General features: G+C 40.2%; 1 protein-coding gene across 1 annotated transcript in view; it reads right to left on the reverse strand.

The window, feature by feature from the left end:
- LOC141078000 (uncharacterized) overlaps positions 1-5,335 on the reverse strand; it is an 84,061-nt gene extending 78,726 nt beyond the window's left edge. Inside the window, exons 1-2 of the mRNA XM_073564791.1 lie at positions 5,331-5,335; positions 4,105-4,796 (exon numbers count right to left, since the gene is read on the reverse strand). Coding sequence (XP_073420892.1) covers positions 4,105-4,796; positions 5,331-5,335 — 697 coding nt within the window. The remainder of the gene's footprint in view (positions 1-4,104; positions 4,797-5,330) is intronic.
- Between the last annotated feature and the right edge of the window lie 6,904 nt (positions 5,336-12,239).

The following is a 12,239-nucleotide window of genomic DNA, read 5'->3' on the forward strand; positions in this document are numbered from 1 at the left end:
ATATAATGTTGCATAAATGTTGATGGCCCCATAAGATGCCCTATAAGATGCTCCACAGATATATATGCACCATATGCTGCTGTGATTAAAAAAAATGACATACTCACCTCTCACCGCTGGGGGCCAGATGACGGTGTCATGAGCAGGTGCGGATACTGGCATGCTATGGGGGCCAGGTGCTAGTGTCGCCACTTGCTCAGGGCCCCGACACCTGTGATATTCACCTGCGGTACCACGTGACGGCTGAACACAGGAAGATCTGCGGCACCGGAAACCATCTGAGAAGCAGGTAAGTGCAGAGACCGGGCCAGGAGGGGGTGAGGATGATCTGACAGCCGCCGGCTCCTGTGCTCCCCCTCCCCCGCCTACCCCCTGAGACAATGACTCGAGAATAAGCTGAGAGGGGCACTTTCAGCCTAAAAAAAATGAGCTGAAAATTTCAGCTTATAAGCGAGTATATACGGTAAATAAATTTAACTCACTACCTGATTTGACATTTCCATGAAAAAAATCACTGATAATATAAAATCATTGGAAGACAATATATATTCAAGACTAAAGACACTAAGGACTATAAAAACAATCAAGTATATAATTGGAATAAATCTTCTTTTCATGGTTCCTCTAAAAAATCCATCTTGAGAAATAATGTGAACGCTTCCAAGCCTGGTTATAAACGCAATAAAACCGTCTATTTTTCTTCATCTGAATACCGTAGCTCGGATTATGATACTGGCCATTCTTCACATAGTATGACTGTGGATACATGTGACCCTCGTAATTTTTCCACTGTTGCAACAAAAAACGCAATGTGTGTAGGAGAGAAGGACGGAGACAGAGAAAACCGTCCATGGAGACGCTATCCTACGAGGCACAGGAAAACAACTTAGTAAAAGCCATTGATAATTTTTCTAATGTCCTGATTCTGACCCTGTGGTTTTATCTAAAGCACAAATGGAAGTTTTATCAAAAGGACTGAATTCTGTACAGAGCAAAAAGTTCAACTTATTCCAGACCATCAAAGATGTTAATAAACTTACGAGGTTGTTAACCGTCAAAAGACACTTTTTCTCTGTGGATCAGCAATGTATTTTTCCAACATTTGAACCCGCTTCGACACCTATGACTACCGCATTATTTTCACTTGAGGAACAGAAAGCCATTTGTACATTATCATCTCTTCAGGATCCAAAATGCAATCCATGTTCTGTTCAAGACAATGACATTTTTGTTTCTTAGAATTCGACTTATTACCTTTTACAATCAAGGGTTCCTTCTCTTGATGTTTTCCAATCATTGGTTGAAAAAGAACTGAAAGCACTTGATGCCGAAATTGACATAAATCATGTTAATAATTTGTCTATTAATCTAATGCTGTCGAGGAATTACAGTGCAACTCCAACATTGTGATGCGTCAATCTGACAAAGGGGGTTGTAGTGTGGAAAAGCCACACGTGGCGGCATCATAAATTCTAAAGTCAGCAAATGCCTATTACCAGATCATGAGATTATTCCTGGTTTTCATGGTCTACCCAAGACTCAAAAATGTCTTTCCACCACCTTTACGTCCTATCATTTCTAGAATTGGATCTTTACATGAGAATTTGAGTTCTTGGGTGGACGATCATTTAAGCCCTCTTGTGTCCAGAATCCCGGGGATTTCCAGGATACCTTGTTGATCTTGAGGGTTTTTGAGCATTTTCATTGGCAAGAGGATTTTCAATTTTTTACATGTGACGTTGTTATCCTATATTCTCCTATTCCCCACAATTTGGCTGTACGTGCGATTATTCACCATTTAGATTGTTACAGCAATGATTCTGATCGTCTTAAGTCATTTATCATTGAGTCTCTTACATATTTGTTAAAACATAATTTTTTCCTATTTAACAATGAATTTTTTTTGTTGCAGGTCCTTGGTGCCCCAATGGGCTCAAAATTCTCCCCAACATTAGCTTTTCTCTATATGGCTTGGTGGGAGGAATTATATTTATTTTCTGATTCCAATCCTTTTTGTATAAATCTTGTTTTTTCTGGTAGGTATGTGGATGATTTACTGCTCATTTGGCGAGGTTCCCATCTGATTTGTCTTCCTAACATACGTATCTGAATTCTAATATTTTGAATCTTTCTTTTACTGTCAGTAATATAAATACCCAAATCCCCTTCTTGGACATTTTTCTTATGGGCGATCCCACTCTCCATTGTATTCACACCACTATCCATAGGAAGGAGAATTCTGGTAATTCTCTGGTACTTTCTTCATCTTCTCATCCCCATCATACAACTAAGGCGATCCCTTACGGTGAATGTAACGGAGAGGAGCGTATATGCTGTGATCAGTGTTTGTTCTATAAGGAGAGTGAAATTATCAGTAAACGTCTACTTCACAGGGGTTATAGTAACCTGAACATCAAGCGTGCATTTAATAACGCTTCCAATAAACCCAGCGCATTAGAACCGACTAAAACATCATCCGTTATTCATTTTCATTCCGACTCTATTATCACCTTTTCCGCGCCTTACAGCCCCAATATAATCGAATAATATCTATAATTAAGAAATATTTACCAGTATCAGGAGGACAAATTGCGGCATATTATCAGTACAGGCTGCGGTCCGTGGCCAGACGGGGTTGCAGTTTAGCTAACGCTCTTTCCCCTAGACTATTAAAGCCAATGTCTACTCCTAAATCTTGGTCGTCCATTTCTGGTTTCTATAAATGTGCCGGTAGTAGGTGTAATGTTTGCACGCATGCGATAGACAGAAAAAAGGTTTTTCAATCATCAGACGGTAAATCGTACGACATCACCTCATTTATCAATTGTGACCCCCAATCCATAATTTATTGTATTTGTTGTACATTGTTTGGGATAAATTACATCGGATGTAACACATGGAAAATAAAAACAAACGTATTGCCGAGCACTTGACCAATCTTCCCAATAAGAATGTGGCTTATTCGGGGGCTGCCAAGCACTTTGTTAATGTTCACAGAGGAGATGGTTCTAATTTTACCTTTTATGCGTTTGCGAAGGTTTATAATCCGACCAGAGGAGGCAATAAACACAAACTTCTGACTATACGTGAAGCATATTGGATCTTAAAGCTTGGCACTAAACACCCCAGAGGCATGAATTTGAGACACAATTTGTTTTATATTTATTAATTTTCCTGCTATATTATTTTACGTTTTCTTTTCATGGCTGTACAATTATCATGTTAATAATTTTTATATCATCAGTTTTTGTTTTTCACATGTTATTTTAGACAGGAACAGTGTTGGGTCCATTGACTATTGTATTGTGTCTTTCCATTCCCAGGTTCATTGGTTCACAACTGGTGCATAATTAATGCCATTATTCACATGATTTTGATTGCTTTTCTGTTGTATATAATGCTTATGTCAGTTTGTTTTTTATATCCTATGAGTAAGGGCTCTTGTAACGTGTTAAGTGTTTCCAATGTTTTTAAACCGGTTTCACATGCTGCAATAAAGGTTTTCTTTTATTTTTACATGGTTGGTGTGCCGAATCCTTTCCTCGTTTCTTGTTACGATGTATATAGTTTGAAGTCTGGGATCTGCCAATATGTGGCTAGTTTTCTGACTGTTTTGGATAAAATGATACATGATTTTAGTTTTTTTGTCTAGTATCGCTTGAATATAGATCAATATTAAAGAGTCTGCTGATGAGTCGCCTTTGGTGAGGACGATGAAACCCAAAGAAATGAGAGGCTTGGAGAGTGAGTGTGTATACGTCACCTCACCTTATATACTGAACTGTATACTGACTAACCTTCAGGGGGGGAATTATAGGTATAGTTTTACATTTGGAATTAATAAAGTTTAGTTTTATCCTTTTGTCAGCAAACATGAGGATTGACACGAGACAACTCATTTAAGAAGATTCAATTTTGGTTAAAATTATTCCAACATTATGAACATAAAAAAGGCTTTTCCCCCATGTGACGTCTCTGATGTTTATTAACAGTTGATTTGCAAGTAAAATATTTCCCACATTAAGAAAATGAAAAAGCTTTTCATCTGATGGTGATCAATAAGAACTTTCTGGTTACAATATTTCCCACATTAAAAGGAAAAAAGTTTCTCCCCTGTGTGAGTTCTCTGGTGCTTAACACAATCTGATTTATCGTTAAAACATTTCCCACATTCTAAACATGAAAAAGGCTTCTCCCCTGTGTGAGTTCTCTGGTGACTAATCAGATGCGCTTTCCGGGTAAAACATTTCCCACATTCTAAACATGAAAAAGGCTTCTCCCCTGTGTGAGTTCTTTGGTGGATAAGAAAATGTGATTTATTGTTAAAACATTTCCCACATTCTAAACATGAAAAAGGCTTCTCCCCTGTGTGAGTTCTCTGGTGACTAATCAGTTGCGCTTTCTGGGTAAAACATTTTCCACATTCTAAACATGAAAAAGGCTTCTCCCCTGTGTGAGTTCTTTGGTGGATAAGAAAATGTGATTTATTGTTAAAACATTTCCCACATTCTGAACATGAAAAAAGTTTCTCCCCTGTGTGAGTTCTCTGGTGCTTAACACAATCTGATTTATCGTTAAAACATTTCCCACATTCTAAACATGAAAAAGGCTTCTCCCCTGTGTGAGTTCTTTGGCGGATAAGAAAATGTGATTTATTGTTAAAACATTTCCCACATTCTAAACATGAAAAAGGCTTCTCCCCTGTGTGAATTCTCTGGTGACTAATCAGTTGCGCTTTCCGGGTAAAACATTTCCCACATTCTAAACAGGTAAAAAGCTTCTCCCCCGTGTGAGTTCTATGGTGATTAACCAAATCTTTTTTATGGTTAAAAAATTTCCCACATTCTGAACAGGAAAAAGGCTTCTCCCCTGAGTGAATTCTCTGGTGTGTAACAAGACTCCATTTCTGATAAAAACATTTCCCACATTCTGAACATGAAAAAGGCTTCTCTCCTGTGTGATTTCTCCGATGTGTAACAAAAAGTGATTTATATGCAAAACATTTCCCACATTCTGAACAGGAAAATGACTTCTTTCCTTTAGGAGCAGTTTGTTTTTTAATGCCTCTTTTGTGACTTTCATTTTCCTTAGTAGTCGGTAATGAATCAGAAGATGGGACCTGTTTCATAGGATCAGATTGTTGATTCTGCCGCACTAGGGTGTGGCCCGTCTTAATTGTCTGTGGCCAAATTGGATCTTTGGTAGAGATTGTACGTGCACGGAGAAAAGAATACACAAGACAAGGTGAATCGTGTCAGTATGATTCTTCTCTGTCTTTAATCCAAAGTGAGCAGCTTTTATACAGATATTGTGTTATCTCATCGTGTTACATCATGGGTACATTTCTAAGTTACTATTTACCGTTCCCATGTCACTACATATCACTATGTACGTGTCCAAGCTACTGTTTACTGTTCCCATATGCTACATAATCACCGTGTACATAAGTATTGTTCTTTAGCCCGATCCACCCTAGTCCACCCAGTATTGCGGTTTTACATGAAGCCTAGGTGGGTCATGCACAGAAATAATTCAGCAGAAAGCCAGAAGTATCTTAAAGCAACATGATCCTAATATTCTGCAAAGCGTCTATATAGTGGTACAGTTTTGATTCTTGTATATATTCATGTGCCATATATTCTCCCCTTAACAGTCCCTCCTTTGGAGATATGCAAAATCAAAATCCTAATCTCGTCGAACCTATCGATCTGTCCTCCCGGCCTACCTATCTCAACAATGCTGGAACCTAGCTAACTAATCTTCACCGTATATATGAGACGACCCATCTCTAGTAGATGGACCCCCTCCTAACGGACTTTGCACAGGAGGAAGTCAGATCCTGGACTTTCCCTCGTTGGTTTGCTTCAAGCAGGCATATTCCGGAGGTGGTGCTTGCATGTTTTCATTGGGACATCTTTCATACAGGGGATCTTCGAAATCGGCATGCATGGTCATCACTGTGGTTTCCATGGTCATCGTCATCATTTTCTTAAGGCATGGAGCTATGCAGCATAGAATTAAAGAAGATATGATCAAAGAACATAAAATAACTTTTGCAAACTTAATGGGTCAATAATTGCCTTTATGGCATCCCCAGTGTATTTTATAAACCGTTGTTGATTATTGTATAAATAGTTTATCCGCTTTGCATTCTTATTTACGGTGATGGTGGTTTAAACACAACTATTGTCTCGTTCTCGACTTTGAATTTGTCAGGTGCTCCCTGTGTGCCCCCACTGGTATCTATACTTCTTAGCCAAAATTTACCTTTTGTGTCACCATTTTCCCTCCCAAGTTTAGTACTTGAGCCTAGTACATATAACCCTTGCTCATACTCTGAAGGGTTGTCAATAGTAAGGTACAGAATTATGCATCCCTCCTTGGGGCAGTGAGTGGCAGTGACAGGGAGTATTGAATCTGGAAGGCCACTCTGACCCTTAAAATGGGCTTTGGACAGGGTCATGCGACTTAATAGGCTTATTTCCCATTTGTCCCTTCGCTGTAGGGCCTGGGCTAGTTGATGTCTCTAGTCACTTTCACCAGTGTGCCACCCAACAAGAGACTAATCCTCCCAGTTTGAACCTTCCCCTATTTCAGCAGTAGTGACACAGATGAATTGTGTATTAAACCTGATATGAAACTGTGCCATGGGGCCTGGACATTCTTATTGTGAGACAGTAGTCAAATTGATATGTTACTCTTGGGGTGGAGACATTATACCAGAAAGTCAGTATGCCCTTCTCATGAGTGACTACCCCTTGGTGACTGACTACCCCTTGAGCTAGGAAAAGGTTAAGTGCCAGATGGATGAAGAGTGGCAGCCGCTACTGGACTCTGGATCCGGCATCTCCTTGCAGTGGGAAGCGAGGACCCATGGACTGCTGCGATAGTTGACAGGACTTGGAACAGGCTGTCATCTCTAGGTTCAAGGGTACGTCTGTTGAACCTCTTGGTGATGAGGACTCAGTCACCGGGCAGGATCTGGTGGGCTCCTATGTCCTCAGGATCTGGGATGGATGAAAAGACTCGAAAATGCATTTTAGTCACATGTTTTTAAACTTAGTCTACATATAGGCAATTATACTTGTGCGTGTATGTGACCCAAGGGAAAGACTAAACTCTTATGCTATGACCCCTGTTTCCTGTATAGCATCAAGTATGTAGAGTTTTGTTCGAGGCCTTAAATTTTCCTTGTTCATCCTTAGGCGTATTTCATCCTGTATAACTTCATCTTAGGTCCATTTCTTCTTTTCTTCCTTGGATACTTGTTTCTGGAGTGTTATTCCTTTTCCTCTGTTTCCATGTCAACCGGTATTACTGCTGCTTCTTTTGCTGTTACTTCAGCTAGTCTGTTGCCCACTGCTTCCCTTGAAGTGTCTCCAGTGTGTGTGCTTTTACTTTTACCACCGCAACTCTTCCTGGCATCAACAAGGACTCCATTAATTCTTGTATGGCTTTGTGGTGTCAGACTGGCGTTCCGTTAGCCGTGATGAAGCCTCTTTCCCTCCAGATTGATCTTGACAGCTTCATGTTGAGTGGACCTCTCGTATGCTTCTGTCAAGGCCCGCAGTCCTGCCTTTGGATGTAGGCAGTGGTTTTGCTGGCAGCAAGTTACTTCTGTGGCTACTGCTATACCAGTGTGCGAACGGCCTTCTTGGTCTGCATACCTTGGTCTAGCCACAAAGAGCATCAGGTCAGGATCTTCCAGGTGTTCTCTTGCCTCATGACAGCAAGACAATCGCGTTCAGCCATTTCAGAGTCGACTACCTCTTCCACTAATGTGTCAGAGATGTGGTTTTCATCCTCCATCTTCCTCCCCCCTTTGGCAGAGGTAGAAGAGTAGCTGGATTATGGACAGCACATCTGGAGATGGTGACGTTGTCCGGGAGCAGAGTAGGGCATTGCAGACAGAAATATCAGAAGCTTTATCCAGCACAGGTGGGTTGCAAACACGGTTCTCATGCAGGTTTGGACTTCACGAGTCACTTGGTCAGGTTTTGGAGAGTAGAAGCCAGGAGGGCATTGTCTTCCTCCGTGAAGCTGTGTTAGGACTCCATTTACATGGTCAGGCTTCTTCATGACAAACAGACAAAACAGTTCAGTATAGCGTGGCAGTCCTAGAGCTGTGAAAATGTGATTGCAATTTAGCATATAAAACACACCGATACCTTCTTTGGTTAACCTTAAAATAGTTATAAAAAAGGTTGCATGTGTAGAAGAGCAGTATTGTCTTGGTTGTCTTCAGTCAGGGTCGGAGGTCATCCATATGTATTGTAAAAAAAAAAGTGGCTGTGGGATGTATCCTCTTCCAGGGCTCCAGGACCGTGGTCATGGCTCGGGTGAACATAGAGAGGCTATGCTGTGCCCCTTGAGGCATCATAGTCCAAATATATTGCTGGCCCTCGTGTGAAAACAAGCAGGTACTGGCTTGCAGCATGTAGAAATAAACTGAAGAAAGCATTGGCCAGGTCAATCACCGTGAACCATAGAAAAATAAATAGAATTGATAAAAACAAAACATAGTGTGTGGGTTTGGTACCATAGATGTGTTCAGTACTATAACTTCATTGACAGCACATAAGTCATGTATTATCCATAACTTCATAGAAATAATTGCAAATTATGAAATGGAGGGTAAATATTGCAATTTCCTTGGCAGCTGGGCTACTGGCTTCTGCCCCACCTTTACAAACTGGATTTTCAGCCTGCCAATATTGAATCTGGAATCAGTGCCATTAGTTCAACGCCCACATGATCTACAGATGTGTCCTGTAAAAAAAAAAGATAAGACTACATACTTCTTCAGCAAGTAGATCAATGTCCCTGATCAATCTTCTGATTGCATCGGGACCCACCAGGAATTTGAGAGGAGTATCCTCAACCTCTGTCTGGGTGAGAGATGTTGTTTCTCTATTGTATTTTTGTGGGGGGGGGGCTGCAAGAGTATTTCAAATCTGAGATCCAGAAACTTTTTGTTACATTGGTGGAAGAAATTATCCACAGGTTCTCCTTTTCCCTGCATATTTCCAGGAGTCCTTGTGTGGAGTAGATTGTGTACAAAAGAATGAGCTTTGAGGCTTAAAAGATGATGATGATGATGATTATGTCCCCTCACCATATAACGATAAATACTGTAGATTATCAGTCTGAGCTATTTATTTCCTGTCTCCTCCTGTTCTGTTTAATTATATACCTCCATGTCATATTCATCTTTTTCTTCATTATTCTTTTCATAAACAACATTAATTAATAAAACTATAATGGATGCTGGACAGGATGTAGCATAAGACGTGCCGTCTATATAAATAGTTGGAAAGAAGGTACGGCTCTTTGGGTTGGTCATCTGACAGTCAGAACAGGTCTCACGATATTCTGCATTCTGCGTTTGACAGCTGGCACACGTCCAGTCATCGGGAATGTATATAGAAGTATAAATGAATGTAATGCAGATATTGCAACTGACATCTTCCTGTGTAAATATTTGTTTTGCACAAAATTCAGCAATCTTGTTATATTCCTCTCCTCATGCCTTTTTTCCTAACTTCCTCTGCCATCTTATAAAATGCTTCCGGGTCCTGTAACACCTCATAATACCTGAGGCTGGGACGCTGCTCTCCACTCAGTAACACATTCTTCTATCCCTTCTTATCTAATGCTCCTCCCCTCGTGATCGGAGGGTTTCTTAACGTACATTTTCTTCCTCACTCCACTATGGGTCATATCTGTCTTATAGATATCGACTGACTGCTCCCACCCATTCTATCATCTGAATTCTGAGTATATCTGGAAAACATATGTATGTGTGCGTCTTAAAACAAATTCTCACGGGGTTATGAACAGTTGGATATGTGACTGTAAAAGCTGTATGTACTCCTTATGTCCGAGTAAAGGGGTCTTCAGTGAACATAGTGATGTCTAGCTATCTTGAACACAGTAATATAGGGAATTAACCAACAACTAACACCAGAGTATTTCACAAATCTTGTGTATCCAGAAACTGCGTAGTATAAAAATACCTTATAAATTGTTAACATTTCTGTTTCCTCAAAACTTTCGCTCTAAAATATTTCAAAGAAAACTATCTCATAGAGAAATGTAGTGACATTAGTAAAACAATAACTAAAAAGTAACAATAGACCTCGGATCTCACAGAGATATCTGTACAAATCAAGCAATTACCATTCAAGTAATTCTCTTTCTACCTGAACCAACTAACCTTATAATTATAGTATGCAGAACAAAACCAGTTTATCCAATTCTCTAATTTCACAACATATATATGTATACACACATAGAATGCATTCAAAAATTTTAACCACATGCTAGTACGCCTCCTGCAAATTATACACACTACAAAAGACAATGAATTTAAAACTGGTACTGACATCAAATACTGCGAATCCTTGACACCAAAACAATTCGCAATTTACCTATCCATATGCCAGCCTGATTTGTAGAGGTGAAAAATCTACACCTGGGCAAACCATACTTTTCAGGGAGAGAGCAATCACTCAGTCACATCAACACGGTAATTTAAATTACCCTTCCACCCATATAACTTATGAACCTATGCTGCAGCTAAAACACCATAATCTTAGCCAGATGATGTCCGGTGGGAAACCCGCAAGAAGTCACCAACCACTTAGAGGTTGGAAAATCACTGAGTAATCAAGCCCCTACTCCCACTTGCCCACTGGGAGAGACACAGTTCAGACTTCTGCGATCATCGGTCAAGCCGAGAGCAGGACCGGAACCAGAGTGACAGTGAATTTGCTCAGTACGTCTCCCTATCTATATTTTTTCCTTTTCAGGCTGGCTGAGGTAACAATCACGTATGCAAACAACCAAAACAGCAAAGCAGAGAGGCAAAGCAGATAAGGCAGACAATTAAACTTTTAGATTACCGTAATTATAAATATGCTTGAAGGGTTACTGTGTGTATACTATAAAACAACTTATTACACTCTATATTTTATATCCTCCGGACTGAATACAGATAATGTAGCGTGATTGTTAAACACTTTGCATTCAGGAAATGCAGCTGAAATAGCAGTCTAACCAGTATGGCAGTATATTCAATATGAGAGCTGCGGACAGGAGTGTCACAACAATGCATCAATACTTCAAACATAAAAAAAAAATATTATGAATGTATTCCTTATCCCTTTCACTGTTCTTTTGTTACCAAGGCAACTAGGGCTGGGCTTTTTGTCACTTTAGGTATAGTAAATAGTGGTAATCACCTCTAGATAGGTGGTTGATATTTCAGCAGAGGGGGGAAAAATTAGTAATCACCTCTTTCCTTAAAAACTACCGTGTCATTCACGTCACCGGGCCCAGTTTATACTGTGGGCGTATGGCCGGACGTGAGCACCTATATGTGTATATATATACCTATAACTTCTTCGACCTTCTAAGGTCGGAACCAGGGTGATAACCCAGTGTGAACACCCCCTTTGTACTCTGCTCTGTTTTGTTTCTAGTAGCGCTAGTGCAGTATGAAATAGTTTTTATCAGATACTTGACAGATTCTAGACACACCCTCCGAATTGGTTAGACCGGACAATACACACAGACAATTAAGGAATTATATACCTGACCGGGTCCGTAGGCTCAGGACTTTCAAACGTGGTCAGTTTAAGGGTTCAGAGAAGACAGCCAACTATCTCCTCCCAGCCGGACGTGAATACAGAAGGTTAGGTAAGATGATATATTTTCTCACCAGGTCTCGAGCTGCAGTCTCGTCCCGCTGGAAAGACGTCCGTCCTGGGGGGAGATTTTGTTGCGGCTGTGATCATCTGGTATCGTCCTGAGCCCCACTGTTTGAGTGCCAACTGATGATTCTGTCACACTAAGGTGCGACCCGTCTTAATTGTCTGTGGCCGAATTGTAGCTTTGGCACAAGGTATACGTATACTCGAGAAAAGAATACGCAAGACAAGAGGGTATCGTGTCAGTATGATTCTTCTCTGTCTTTAATCAAACTTGTACAGCTTTTATAACAGAATTTGAGCTACATCATCAGTTACATCATGGACATGTTTCCAGTTACTATTTGCTTTTCCCAGGTCGCTACACAATCATTATGTACATTTCTGGGTTACCGTTTACTGCTCCCATATTGCTAAACAATACTTATATACACAAGTATTGTTTTCTAGCTTGGCTTACCCTGATCCACCCAGTTTATTCAATATTTGATGAAGCTTAGGTGAGTGATACCATACAGAAACAACTCT

Source organism: Dendrobates tinctorius, unplaced genomic scaffold (assembly GCF_039654945.1).
Source record: "Dendrobates tinctorius isolate UK_male_01 unplaced genomic scaffold, ASM3965494v1 ptg000489l, whole genome shotgun sequence".
Taxonomy (NCBI): Eukaryota; Metazoa; Chordata; class Amphibia; order Anura; family Dendrobatidae; genus Dendrobates; species Dendrobates tinctorius.